Source organism: Acomys russatus, chromosome 16, assembly GCF_903995435.1.
Source record: "Acomys russatus chromosome 16, mAcoRus1.1, whole genome shotgun sequence".
Taxonomy (NCBI): domain Eukaryota; kingdom Metazoa; phylum Chordata; class Mammalia; order Rodentia; family Muridae; genus Acomys; species Acomys russatus.
Genome location: NC_067152.1, coordinates 25789148 through 25804255, shown reverse-complemented (window position 1 = coordinate 25804255; position 15108 = coordinate 25789148). Strand labels below are relative to the sequence as shown.

Here is a 15108-nt window from a genome sequence, read left to right as displayed (position 1 = left end):
GGACTGTTCTTACTTGAAACATCTCCACCTTTTTATCCACTTATATGGCTGTCAAAGAAAATTATGCTCACCTCTAAAACCTCAACGACAGAAGCCGGTGACTAGCACCAGCCTCCAACCAACTAAGCTAACAGGTTACACATGGCGGGGGGCGGGAGATGAACACAGCATCCTGTCTTCCTGAACAGAAATCTTTCCAACTCCAAAGTTATCCCCTTGTAGTGAGTTCAGAGTAAGTTTTAATCAAGCATTCCTGAAGGGCAGGGCAGGGTGATTTTTAACTGAAGTGCATTTCTAGTGACACATTTAAACAGATTACAAATAAGTTATTTCAATCAAAACAACTCCGTGTGTTAAATGAAGGGTTTTACCCAAGCAACCAGATGGAATTTTGGATAAAACATCAGTTAGATGCCTGCTCTCTACTTAAGAAGCCTGTGGTTGAGGGGAACACATGTGTAGAAGCGTAAATGTGTGTTATGAAAGCCTAATGTGTGGATATGGAGAAAAATTATCTGAAATACGTAGCCAGGCAGTGGTGATGCATGCCTTTAATCCCAGCACTCAGGAGGCAGATGCCTCTGAGAGTTTGGGGCCAGTTCTGGTCTACAGAGTAAATTCCAGGACAGCTAAGACTACACAGTGAAACCATGTCCAACCCCCCCCCCCCCACTGCTCCCATCACCAAAAAAAGGAAAGAAATTATACATATAAGCATTTCAGCACAAATTTGGCTCCAAGTTCAGAAATATATGTTATTCATATTTCACTATTTTGTGCTCGTAACTGCGAAGTGGTGGGTTTGTTTGGGGTGCGTTCCTTTTGACTCTGTAAGCAAGTAACAGCCCCTGTTTTGTTTTCACGGTGGTAAAATGGAGCCACTCTGCCTTGGGAGAGAATTCCTTGTGAGTAATACCTAATAACCACAATGTCACTCACTTATGCTTTGCAATATGTCTGGCGACATATTACAGAGGACAAAACCCAAACCAGAGACACACCTGCCTATGTATGCGCTGGCGGAAATTCACACGGCGTCATTTTTTTATAAGCCACAGAAAATCATTTTGTGGGTCTTGGCCTGTGCCCTAAGAAGCTCCAGGAGGGGCAGAGACAGGGTTTCTGGTTGGTGTGTAGGAGAGAACTCCAATCTCACAGTTAGAGAAGGCACAGTCGTGTCCTTTCTATTTGCACTGAGAGCAAGCGGCAGGGTTGCGCTGTCTGTGGGATATACGGCAGACCCAAATTCTATCTCTGCCTTAAATAAGCTAATGCCCTAACCTTGAGATGGTTCAGTTGTAAAATAGGATAAAAGTATCATCATGGGAGCTCCCAGAAACACAATGTCTGTGACCCACTTGGTCCAGTCTCTGGACCACAGCAAGAACCTGAGAACTGAGGACAGTTCAAACAAGGGCAAGCTCAGCCAGCAAGCTTGGAACACAGACTGGAGGGATCCTTGGTGACGCCTCCAACTGGGCCTGCAGTTCTTGGCACTGCCACTTAACAACTTTGCATTCTCCCAAGAAATGAAGCAAGTGAGTTGCAGACTCTCACGTCAAACCTCGGCTGCCTGAGTCCGCCGGTCCTTCCCATGTCTACAGCAAACGTATAATTTCTGCAAATCTTGCGCTTGAATGCCCCCGCTTGTTCATCATGACCGCACAGGTTGGGAGGACAATGTGTCCCTCTCACGTGTCCCTTACTTAATGAGGTGAAGGGGAGTTGTGAGTGGATGCCACTGTGATGTCACCACGGGTTTAACACTCCTGACCCTGGGATAGTGATTTGAAAAGGTGAGTAATCAAACTCTATTTGATCCTGGGTATTCCTTATAGAGGCCTGCCACCAAGCTCCAGTGTGACCCTCTGCATCTGCCCCTGAGTCCCCTATGGACAGCTCCAACTTGGGCTTGGTAAAGATTTCGCCACTGTGGTGAAATAAGGGCAAGCACTATCTGGATCTTTAGGTGGGGGTAGGTTCTGAGTGAGGAGGAATCAAGGCTTCAGATCTGCACTCTGTCACTGTAAAGCAAGGGCTGGCCTTGAGGCCAACTCTGATGACGTAAAGGCCAGAAAAAGATCCAGGGCTCCCAGGAAGCATGGAGCATCTATGAAAGGCTCTGCTGTGGGCTCCTGTGAACCAGAGCTTTCTGGGCGCAGGCAAATAGTCTCATTAGGATGGCAGTAACACCTCGACCCTCTAGGATACTGTGCTGAAGTCTGTTAACACTCAGTGCACCAGGCTGTTTGTCTCTATGCCAAAACTTTCCTAATCCTTAATACACATTCGTGGCTCAGCAGTTTAGCTTATCAAGAGGGAAAAAAAGGCTAATTTTGTAAGACATTGAGCAAATGAACCAGGCATGGATGGTGTCCAGGTGATTGTTAATGGCATTTTAATTAAATAATATAACCAATTATGTTCAAAACACATAAAATATAGTCACCTATACATGTATCTTCTTTACTTTAGAACAGTTCTCATACTCTCTACATACATAGTTATTTTTATTAATAAATGTATTTATTCACTTTACAGACTGATCACAGTCCCGTCGCTCATCTCCTCCCAGTCCCACCCTCACACACACCCCTCCCCCTTTTCCTCAGAGAAGGGGAGACCACCCATCGGTACCAACCCACCCAGGCACATCAAGTCGGAGCAGGACTAAGTGCATCGCATAGAGAGGTATTTTCAATAATAGAATTAGTTTATAATGAGGAATATAGAGACTTGGACCACCATCTCACGAAAGTATGTAAAAGAAAGCCCCTTCCCTTTCTCACCCAGCTGAATGCCTGTAACCTAAACTCCTTAAGGAGCTTGTTCTCCATGCCTGGAAATTGCACTTAGAGGTTTCCTCCAGGTGCCAACATTTTCTCTCCTTTCAAGTTAACCTGTTAAGTTAACACATTTCCCATCAGAATATTTTCATGTGGCATTTTTTAAAAAACTGCCAAAGAAGAAAATATAATAGAAAATGTTAGTTTTTAGAAAATGAAGACGCCACATAAACACATTTATTATTTAGTAATGTAATACCCATGTGCATCTGCAGGTGGGCATATACACATGATTGCTGGTGCCCACTGAGACTGGAAATATTAGATCGAGCCCCTGGGGCTGGATTTAGAAGTTGGGAGCTGCCCCATGAGCACAGGGAAACTGAACCTGGCTTCAGCAAGTGTTCTCAAGCACCGAGCCAACTCTCCAGCCCCTGGATAAAATCCTTAGGATGGTGCTTCCCAGAGCATTTGGGAAGAAATTTAGTAAGACGGCCTACCATTGGTTGTTCTACACTGCAAAAGCGAATCCCTCATTCTCAATTGAGATGGCTTGTTGGCTTCTTGAGCTTAGAGTTATAATCATTTCTTATTTTGGACAGCGGTTCGCTTTGTCTACATTGTTAATGGTGCAAAGACCTAGGTGATATACGGTCCATTCAGTCAACACATTTATTACAAAATTCTCATGGGTGACGTCATTGAAGGAACAGTAGTGAACATTCGGCCCAAGAGCCCCAGTGTTGTGGTTTACTAAGAAAGCCAGCTCGAAGTGTGTAACTACACCGTTCGACTTCCAAACAGCACATTGCCATGTTTAGTTGCTCTGCTTCCCCAAGTCAGAAAAGCAAGAACCACACAGCTCCTAACAGCAAATGTTTTTAGAACCTTGAAAACTCAAATTCCCAGTATCTGCTCCGAAAATGCACCCGTTTCCCACCTCCCACTACTGCACTCCCCATCCGCCTCTGGAGCTGTTTCTGCAGAGAGGGCCACAGCATGAGAGGCTGGTTTATATAATGTCTCCAAAAGAAACCAGCAGGGGCGAGGAGGGGTGCGCTTTAGGGAGCACGAGGCTTCAGAAGGGTACTTTAACAGTCCATCCATTCCTTCCTGGTACCGGGAAGACACAGGCAGTGCTGAGAACACAAGCAAGGAAACAACCGAAGGTGACAGATTCCTTAGGACAGCCTGTCTACTCCACCCAGCCGTCTTATGTGACAGATACCTCATGGAAATGGTTATTGAATTATAGCTACGTCAGTGAATTTTCATGAGGCATAAATCACATATCTGCTGAGCTGGCCGACTGGGGAGAGGGGGGTGGGCATCCTAGTTGGAATGGAGAGTGAACTGTTCAACTGCAACCCCCACCTCCACAGCCTATAAAGGCGTGAACCCCTTCTGGCATAGCAGCACTGCAGCCTCTCTTGGGGTCACCACCTTGCCAAGCTCTCTCTCTCTCTCTCTTGCTCTCACTCACTCTACCTCTGTCTTCAACATCAGCATGTCACTTTCAGTCCACACCTCTGGGATGTCCAGGAGGTCATCCTCACAGAACGGGGCAGCAGGCCGACCTTGGGGTGCATCCGCTTCTAGTGTTGCCAGCGGCTATGGAGGAACGGCCTCTGGCTTTGGCGTTGGCTATGGGGGGCTCTTTTCTGCTGTTTCCATGTTTGGTTGTAGCTCTGGCCTTAGCGGTGGCTCCACAGGTTCCTTGGCAGGGTTTGGCACTGCCTACGGGGGACCTCTGGGAGGTGGCCTGGGAGGGCTGGGGATGGGGACAGGGGGAAGCTCAGGCGGTGGCTCTCTGTATATTGTCTCTGGCAATGATGGAGGGCTTCTTTCCGGTTCTGAAAAAGAAACCATGCAGAACCTGAATGACAGATTAGCTTCCTACCTGGGTAAGGTCCGTGCTCTGGAGGAGGCGAATGAAGAACTGGAAAGCAAAATTCGAGAGTGGTATGAAACCCAAAGGACCGGAGACTCCAGGTCCCGGAGAGATTACAGCAAATATTACCCACTGATTGAGGACCTCAAGAATAAGGTAAGGAGAAGGGTGTTAGAAACCTTTAAAAGTATTACAATGTTTTATAATAATAAATCCTCTTAACTTAGAATTTTTTTAATAGATTGTGCTTTGGAGAATTTTCTCCTCTCAAGAGGCTCAGAAGTGCAGCTCCATTCGTCATAAAATGGCTATCCTTCTGTAGCCTTCTTAAAAGAAATGTACATTTCTAAACTTTTCCACTTTTTTGTTTGTTTGTTTGTTTGTTTTTCAAGACAGGGTTTTTCTGCATAGCTTTGGCTGTCCTGGACTCGCTTTGTAGACCAGGCTGGCCTTGAACTCACAGTGATCCACCTGCCTCTGCCTCCCTGAATCCTGGGATGACAGGTGGAACTCAGCTTCAACATTATTTTTTACCAATACATTTGCTTTTGAAAATGAAGCTGTCAGCCAGGCGTGGTGGCGCACACCTTTAATCCCAACACTTGAGAGGCAGAGGCAGGCAGATCTCTGTGAATTTGAGACCAGCCCGGTCTACATAATGAGTCCAGGACAGCCAGTGCTACACAAAGAAACCATGTCTCGAAAAATATTCAAAAAGGAGAGGCGGAGAAGGAGGAGAAAACGAAGCTATCTTAACCCTTCGGAGATTTTTGCTTTACTATTTGTTTTGTTTGTTGGGGCGCTGGGGAGCAAATGCAGGGCTTCAAGCATGTGACCAAGTGAGTGTTCTCTCTCCCTGAGCCGCCTCCACAGCCTTTAGCTTAGGAAAATGGAACTGCAGACCATTATACTGAGTGAGGTAACCTGAGCCCAGAGAGGCAAAGGCCATCTTTCAGGTGTGGATGCTAGTTTGGACTGTTTAGGTTTCTATGTCTGGGTTGCATGCGTGCCTGTAGAGACCAGAAAGCAAGAGAGGAGTGCTTAAGGGGGTGGTGCAGTAAAACATATGTGGTATGAAAGTGGAGAGGGGAATACTGGCATGGAACGCTTTAAACAAGTATGAGGAGGGGATGGAGGGGAAGGTAGGGGTGGGGAGGGAAGAGCAACCAAAACTAAAGATGTATGGAAAAGCCATTTAGAAGCTTGCTACTTGGAAAGATGAAAGTAGAGTGATGTTAAAATGGAGTTTGGATGGAAGGAAAAAGCATTTAGCATCACCATTTACTCTCTTAGTGTCCAAAATGATACTTTAGAGCCCGTTTCCCTACGTCTCCCCCTGTTCTTTCAGATCATCTCTGCCAGTGTGGGAAATGCTCAGATCCTCTTGCAGATCGACAATGCAAGGCTGGCTGCCGAGGACTTCAGGATGAAGTGAGTCCACCGATGATAGCTCTCCTCCTCCCACTCCCCACTTGTTGCCTCCACTGATGGCAAACGGTTCGAATATCCTCAAGTCCACAAGCTCCACACCTTCAGTGCTCGCCTAAGTCCACACAGAGCGTTTGAAGAGCACTGAAAGTCAGGCCATTCCCCCTACACAGACTTAGGTTATAAGTTGCTCCCACCTGGGGCTACGGGTCCTCTTTTCATAGTGAGTCATAAGCCAACATGATAATTATGCCTATGTTTAAACCTGAATTTTTAATGTGTCAAAATGGATTGATATTTTGCCAAGGGGTTAAACGGAACAATCATTTCCCTGGTGACACATACAGCTAAAAGATGAACCATGCATTTATTTTATATTCTAGCTCCTTTCCCATACCCCACCCTCCTGTGCAGAGGGAATACAAACTAATTTCCTTTTTCTATTACAAAATGTCCTGACAGGAAGCTGTAATGGCAATAGTCCTGAACCTGTGAAGATCTAGAAAAAGCTACTAGCAAAGTATCAAGGTTTAAAACTACCCACAAAAGAACTCAAGCAAACACAGTAACTATCAGTTCATTTCCAGCTAGTTTTAGGATGGTGTTAAAACCTGCTTCCAGGGATGCAAGGGTCACTGTTGGTAGAAAGTTATCCCCTCATTATTTCTTCATCTTTATTCCCTTCTCTCCAGATAAACAGTAAGAAATCATACATAAATACAGAGGGGGAGGAGAGAGAGAGAGAGAGAGAGAGAGAGAGAGAGAGAGAGAGAGAGAGAGAGAATACAAAATTGCATCATACACTTTTAGTGTACTGTTCTTATTCTTTTTCTTCTTCCTTCTCTTCCTCCTCTCCTCTTCCTCCTCCTCTTTCTTCTTTAAGGGGAACAGGGTCTCATGTATCTCAGGCTGACCTTGAACTCACTATGTAGCTGAGAGTGACCTTGAACTCATGGTCTTCCTGCCTCCTCTTCCCAAGTACTGGGATTGCAGATATGCGCCATTATCTCTGGCTCTCCGCGCACACAGATCCATACATCAAATAGCCCTGAAGATGGCCAGGGCCCCACGGCAATGACTGTGTTAGTGTTGACTTCCTAAGCTGTTGGCACTTGGCTTTCAGGTATGAGAACGAGCTGGCCCTGCGCCAGACCGTCGAGGCTGACATCAATGGGCTGCGCAGGGTGCTGGACGAGCTGACCCTGGCCAGAGCCGACCTGGAGGCGCAGACTGAGAACCTGACTGAGGAGCTGGCCTTCATGAAGAAGAACCACGAGGAGGTTAGACAGTTTTAGTCTTTTTCTCCCAGACCCAAAAGTTACAAATTTGAATTAGTGAAGTTGGAGAATATATTGTCTATGTATTAAATTAGCTATTAATTTTGGCGTTCTTGTATGAGCACCTCCTAGCCCCCACCCCAACCTGCCCTCTTTCCCGTGTGTGTGTGTGTGTGTGTGTGTGTGTGTGTGTGTGTGTGTGTGTGTCTGATGAATCTTTTTATGAAGGTTTAAGGGATTATATGTAGTATTAGACTCAGGATGGCAAGAAGAATTCTGATTTTGTTATTCTTTTTTTTTTTTAAAGATTTATTGATTTATTATTATGTATACAGTGTTCTACCTGCATGTACAACTGCAGGCCGGAAGAGGGCATCAGATCACATTACAGATGGTTGGAAGCCACCATGTGGCTGCTGGGGTCTGAACTCAGGACCTTTGTGAAAATAGGCGGTGCTCTTAACCACTGAGCCATCTCTCCAGCCCTGATTTTGTTATTCTTATTATTTAGTGGTGGCAGGCATTTAAATTATCTTCATTAAATATTTTCTATAAATATGAAGTATTTCAAAAACTAAAACAAGAGTCTGCATATAACAATGTACGTCACGTGTGTTGGAGAAATTTGCTCCGTATAAGACATGGAAATCTGATGTGTATATCAGAGGCTGGTGCAGGGAAAGGAAGAAAGGATGCTGGCAGTGGGCTTCTAAGGACGCTTCTGCTGGATTCTCAGTGACTGCGGTGTGAAATAGGGTATGAGCGCAGGTTGCATTTGCAGCCTTAGCTTTGCAGCAGCAACGTGCACACCAGGTCTCTTCCCTCAGTGTAAATTATAGGAAGTGGATGTCCCAGAAGCAGAGCCAACAACCACAGGCACAGATTACAAAGTCCTTGGTCATTCAAGAAACCTGAGAAAATATCTTGATTTTTGGTTTCTTGGGGGGTTTTTTTTTCCTCCTAATCAGGAGAAAAGGCAGGTTTTCAAGCTAAAAATGTATTATGTCTTGCATTAGTTCGCCTTTATACCAACTCAGTCAAAAATATAATTTTATTATTATCGTGGATGAAGAGACCCAAGGAGGTCAAAGTATCTGGAGGAGGGCCACTAATCACATGAACTCCTGCACCCTTCTCTTTCCATTGCTGACCCTAGGAACTCCAAAGTTTCCAGGCAGGTGGTCCAGGTGAGGTCAATGTAGAAATGGACGCTGCACCTGGAGTGGACCTCACCAAGATCCTCAACGAAATGAGGGCCCAGTACGAAGCCATGGCTGACCAAAACCGAAAAGACGCAGAGGCCTGGTTCCTTGAAAAGGTAACACCAAGACAGAGAGATTTGACGCATTCCCAGAAAGCCCTTTGAGGCAGCACAGAGCTCACCCCACCTGCCCACTTGGCTGTTGCAGAGCGGAGAGCTCAGAAAAGAGATCAGCAGCAACACCGAGCAGCTTCAGTCCAGCAAGAGCGAGGTCACCGACCTGAAGCGCTTGGCGCAGAACCTGGAGATTGAACTCCAGTCCCAGCTTGCCATGGTAGGGTAACAGACATGCGCAGAGAGGGATGCGACATCCTTTAGCTTCCCGAGAAAACGTTGCACCCACTGTACGCTGGACCGTGGGCTGCCCACCTGTTTTCGGATCCCCCACTCTGCTCTATCTCTCTCCCACTTTGCAGAAGTCATCCCTGGAAGGCTCACTGGCTGAAACCGAGGGTGGTTACTGCTGCCAGCTGTCTCAGGTGCAACAGCTTATAGGCAGCCTGGAAGAGCAACTCCAACAGGTGCGGGCCGACGCTGAGCGCCAGAACGCGGACCACCAGCGTCTGCTGGGCGTCAAGGCCCGCCTTGAGATGGAGATTGAGACCTACCGCCGGCTGCTGGACGGGGATACCCAAGGGTGAGCATCAGAAACATCGCAGGGGCTGATAGACAGCGGACAACTGATGCAGATTGGTTTTTTTCCTGCAATGGGAAAAGTGAAGGGGGTTGTAGTAGATTAAACAAGGAATAAATTTTGCCAGTAACCCCAGCACTTAGAAATCTGAGGCAGCAGAAGGCCAAGTTCCAGACCAACCTGGGCTACACCTACATAGTAAGACTGTCTGCAGGAAGGAGTGGGCGAGGAAGAAGCTCAGAGGGTAAAGAGCTTGCAAGTGTAAAGAACTGAGTCCAGATACCCAAACCCACATAAAGCGTGTCTCTAATCTCATCACTCCTACTGGAGATGCGGGGTGGAGACAGGAATATGCCCAGAAGGTTGTAGCTCAGTGTGTCTCAAACAAGGGGTAGTCCAGGACCAATACACGACCATGCGCATGCGCGCGCACATATATATACACACACGCGCGCACACGCACGCACACACGCACACACACAGGCGCGCGCGGGGATGCATGCATGCATGCGCACAAAAATTATTTCTTAAAGGAGGAACAAAGGAAAAACAACAAATCTAGAAAATACATTTGTTGCCGGGCGTGGTGGCGCACGCCTTTAATCCCAGCACTCGGGAGGCAGAGGCAGGCGGATTGCTGTGAGTTCGAGGCCAGCCTGGTCTAAAAAGTGAGTCCAGATGGCCAAGGCTACACAGAGAAACCCTGTCTCGAAAAACCAAAAAAGAAAGAAAGAAAGAAAGAAAGAAAGAAAGAAAGAAAGAAAGAAAGAAAGAAAGAAAGAAAGAAAGAAAGAAAGAAAGAAAGAAAGAAAGAAAATACATTTGTTTATACTAAATACTATGCAGAATTCAGCCATTATCTCACTTGATACTAATAAGCAAAATATTCCGCGTAAATGAGCGCTTACATTATAAGTGAGGACTTAGGTGTTACAGCGAGCATTAATGAGTTGCTCATTGTGAGTGAACACTTCCATGTTCTAGAAGAACCACCTGATGACCTGATGCTGGGGATGATGCATCCATAGTAGCCATCTGGACCACCCCTGTCCCACGATCCCAAGGTAGCAAGCCTGCCATAAACAATAGCTGCCTAATCTGGAGGGGAAGATCTCCAGATTGTCAAATAAGAAAGCCGATTTCTGAGACTAAGCTGCCTCCCCAGCCCCCAGAGCCCATTGTAGGCACTTTAGAAACGAGTTAGTCCCATTGGTTACCCTCAGGGTGCATCATGCAGCCAAAAAACTAGTAATAGCATCTCTATCGTTCCTTGTGGTTGCAAAGGCATCCCTGGTGCTTTGTACAGAAGCAGCAGATTCATCCTTACTTACCCAGCAGTCATGTGAGCACAGCCTTTGATTTTTTTACAGCCACGGTTTTGATGAAAGCTCATCCCTTGGTGTCTCCAAACCTCAGACACCATCAGTCGATTCCTCTAAAGGTATGGACACTAAGAATCATTAAAAATAAGTCCGAATCTCATTCGTTAATGACTAACCTGTAAGTTCGCTCTAAATGTTGAGCATAAATAACTTAAAATATATTTGTGTTCTGAGCAGAGGATACATCAGTGCCTCTCCTGAGGCAAACTGGGCAGTGGGTAGTGTATTAAAATGCTCAGTAAGCTCAAGTGATGAGAATCCTACTCTAGGAAGGCACAGTGAGCACCAGGAAACAGGGTTTCTCTGTGTAGCCCTGGCTGCCGTGGTACTCTTGACAAAGACCAGGCTGGCCTCGAACTCACAGAGATCCGCCTGCCTCGGCCTCCCGAGTGCTGGGATTACAGGCGTGAGCCACCATGCACACTTCTTAAAGATTTTAAAGTGCACCAGGCCTGGTGGTGCTTGCCTACCATCCCATCTCTCAGAAGGAAAAGAAAACAAAGAAGATAGTGAGCACCAGGCCATCCTGGGCTACTTAGCAAGACCCTGGGGGACGGTGAGATGGTGGGAGACATAAAGTGTTTTGATTTGTGCACAAGACAGAACTGGGTTTCATTTCCGCTAAATAAAACTCATTTGGTTTGCAGTGAAAGTCACTTCCAAAAGTCTAAATTTGATGCAAAGCTTAAGTCGAAGAAGAATAAACTTTGGGCTGGTGATTGGTTAGTAATAAGTATTCTCCCCACCCCACCCCACACCCTGCCCTTCCTTTTCTGCTTTTAACCTTTAGACCCAAATAAAACTCGGAAGATCAAGACAGTTGTGCAGGAGATAGTGAACGGCGAAGTGGTCTCATCCCAAGTTCAGGAACTTGAGGAAGCAATGTAAGACCTCACACTGGTTCCTTCAGAATGCAACGTTGATGGCCAGAAGTTACCGCTCCCGTGTGCTCTATCAATTCATTCAGTGTCTGTTTGGGCTGGTTTCCCCTTCTTTTGGGTTCTCTCTATTCAGGTTGGGTCTTGTCAGCATTTATGGATCAATACCCAGTTACAAATCCCTGTGGGCTGTGTTAATCTTCACTGGAACCCCAAATCACCTTACACCTTCCTGGGCCTGAAGAAGTCTTCCCACTAAGGGTTTTTTTTGGTCGCCTGGACCATTTGTTTGACCCCAGAGCTTTGATGGAATAGTACTGTCACTTTAACATGACTTTAATTAAAGACTAGTGGCAATAATAAAGCGAAGTGCGTTCCTCCTTGATCTCAACAATAAGTTCAAAGGCACAGGCACAAGCTTTTAAGATGCTGATAATGAAGTAGATAAGCAATCAGACCAAAAAAAATTGAGGCTGGAGGTTAAGTGAAGGCTATTTTAGGGAGCTATCCTCTCTGTGCCAGCCCAGCTGAAGTTGCTGAAATGTCCTCTTTTCCACTCTAGGAGAGAACAGTCACTCTATTCCCTTTCTAGGCCTTCTTTCATCCAGTCAATGAGTCCCTATACAACTTAATTCCATACACTTAATGAGTCCCTATAGACTGGAAGACAGGAGATTCGGTGGTGAATAAGACTTGGTCCTGGTCTTGAGAGTGTAACACCCAAGGGCCGAGGTAGGCATCTACCAGGCAAGGTGACACCTTGACAGAGGGCTCACAGACATTCTAAGGAAGAATGGGGAAAGAGGGGAATCAGGTTATTTGGAGGCAAGTAAATGTTTCCTTCAGAAATCAATGAGACAGTGAAAAAAAAAAAAAAAAAAAGGAATAACGCACATATGGGTTACAAGAGCCAAGGGCGGGGACCTCTCTTGCTTTGTTCTCCTTCCTCCTGTCTGGCACTGGTGAGGCCCAGGCTGGGGCTTTATGACAGTGAGTCAGACCCACAAGCCACAGTGCAGTTCTGAGCTGAGATAGAAGAAAACCCAAGTCTAAACCAGAGTAGATGGTGGTTCGATCTAGTTGTCAAACCCAACGCTCCCGAAAGAAACCAAGTGTAGGATTTAGTGAGAAAGACGCAGGGCTCTGAAGGCAGCCTGGGTTCAAGTCATAGCTCTGTTACTTAATCTTGAGTGACTACATGTGTGTTGCATGCACAGGACCGTGCAAGTGCACACATCGGCAGCCATGCATGTGCAGGCCAGAGCAGAACTTTGGACTTCTCCCTTTCTTTCTCTCTCCCCCTTGAGACTGGTTCTCTCAATGAACCAGAAGCTAGGTGGGCTGGCCCTGGGGTTCTCTGGCCCACAATGCCAGGATTATATGTCTGCCCTGCTTTTTATGCATGTGCTAACTCTAATTCAATTCCTCACAAAGGCTCTTTTACCCATTGTACCTTCTTTCCTGCCTCCAGTTTTGTACAGATTAAATGAGGCAGTCTACATAAAACACCAGGGACTCAGAAAGTGTTGGCCCTAGACAGTACCCAGTTGAGGCAAAGGAAGAATAGCATTTTTTTTCCTTCTTTTTCTTTGTTACAATGATCAGGATTGAACCCAGGACTTCAGTATGCTACAGTTGATCTGCTTCTATGCCCCTAGCCTCAGAGTTCTCTCCGTGTGTGTGTGTCTGTGTGTCTATGTGTGTCTGTCTGTGTGTGCCTGTGTGTGTCTGTGTCTGTGTGTCTGTGTCTGTGTGTCTATGTCTGTGTGTGTCTGTGTCTGTATGTACCTGTGTCCGTGTGTGTCTGTGTCTGTATGTACCTGTGTGTGTCTGTGTATGTGTATGTCTGTGCCTGTGTGTGTGTGTCTGTCTGTCTGTCTGTCTGTCTGTCTGTGTATGTGCCATTATTGTCTACTCTCTGGAACCAAAATGAGATGACAAAAGCAGGTAAAAGATTAATAAATAAGGAATACTTAAGTGGGCAGAGGAGGGAGGAAAAATTTAGCCTGAAAATGTCTACAGCTGAGAAAGACCTCAGAGGGTGATTCCAGTTTTAGCTGGTTTGCTTCAGGGCTCAGCTGTCTGATGTCACCTTCCTCTAAGTTCTTAGTGGCATCGAGTCCACTCTTCATCTCCCTCCGGCATGCACACATCTCTCTGTGTTAAGGCACCCTCTTCCAGCACTGTCTTAGATAAACCTGACCTTTCAGACCCGAAGAGGCTTCCTAGGCCTGTTCTAAGCAAGGTCCCCAGCCTGATGTCACTACCATGGTCTTCTCAAATGCCTGTGAATAGTTACAGCCTTAAACCATCAGTTTTGCTTACTAGTTACATCTGAATATCTGAGTGGTGAGAGACTTAAGGATTTCAAAAGCGGTGTGATCAGGTGTAAGCCTAACAGTCATTTCCGAGCTATCTTCATCTCTCAGCCTTCCTTGCTCTTCGAAATACTCCCACCCCCATTCCTGCCGTGTGTCGCCGAGACACCACTCCCACTGGAAGCTTCCTCTTAGGCTCCTCTCTATGAACCTGGGATGTTGCCTCCATCCTCCATGTCCCCTCTATACTCACTCCCTGCTTAGTCACGTCTGGTCCTGTGCTTTCAGATGTTGTCTATACATCGATCACTTCTCGGGGTGGCCTCCATAATGACCCCAATTGTCCTCACCTCTTGACACTCATGTGGAAAGAAGTGACAGACCAAGGACATCTGTAGTAGAAGTTTTGGTTTCTTTAAAATCCCAGTTATGTTATGTTTTTGTTTTAATCCCAAGTGTGGGATATGGGGCTGCCTTAGCTTATATAGAGCTAATAATCGCCTCTTGAGGTTCAAAGAGGGGTGTGGTCTTTGCCAGCTACCGTCAGTTGAATTCTGAGGACTTGGAGTGGGTATAAATAACAGAGCAAAAGGGATGTTTTGAAGGAGGATGGTTTGAGGAGACACTTGGAGGAGGAGGAAGAAGGCTGCCAGTTCATTTGCTGGTTTGCTGGTTAGCTGGACTGCTGGATACCCTGAGACTTGAGATTGGTACTACCCTAAAAAAAAAAAAACCTGATGACCCTAACAAGCTGGAAGTAGCTAAAGAGATCTCTACCCCCTGTCTTCACGAACCTTCTTTCTCTCCTACCAAGTACTGCCGGGGGGGGGGGGGGGGCGGCTGGGCAGGTTGTTGGAAAGGAGGTAAAGGTATAAGAAAACCAAGATAAAGTAGTTTTTTTGTTTAAGTAGTGCCTACAGACGACCCTAACTCCTAATATTACCCAACCTAACCCTAACTCTTTCCAAAGTCAAACCTAATCCTAATCCTAACCCTAACTTAAACCCCATGTGAAGCTAGCTCAGCAGCAGGAGGGAGGTGAAGATAGGAGAAGGCGATGGAAATGAATGTGGGCAAATACATAATATGTAGGTATCAAAATGCTGTTGTGCTATGCTTTAGTCTCAGGGAACGCCAGATGCTTACAAGGTTATACTCTGAGGAACTATGACGGCTATCTAAAAATTACCAATGATTTCATAGATTCTCCCAGTGAGGTTCCAATGGCTGGGATTGCAGGAACTAGCATCAAG

At 46.2% G+C, this 15108-nt stretch overlaps 1 protein-coding gene across 1 annotated transcript; it reads left to right on the top strand.

The window, feature by feature from the left end:
- The first annotated feature begins 4293 nt into the window (after positions 1-4293).
- Krt12 (keratin 12) lies at positions 4294-11577 on the top strand. The gene is made up of 8 exons (XM_051157837.1): positions 4294-4833; positions 6026-6108; positions 7229-7385; positions 8539-8700; positions 8792-8917; positions 9060-9280; positions 10648-10718; positions 11450-11577. The coding sequence occupies exons 1-8, from the start codon at positions 4294-4296 to the stop codon at positions 11545-11547; spliced, it is 1458 nt and encodes a 485-aa protein (XP_051013794.1). The 3' UTR covers positions 11548-11577.
- Positions 11578-15108: the final 3531 nt, after the last annotated feature.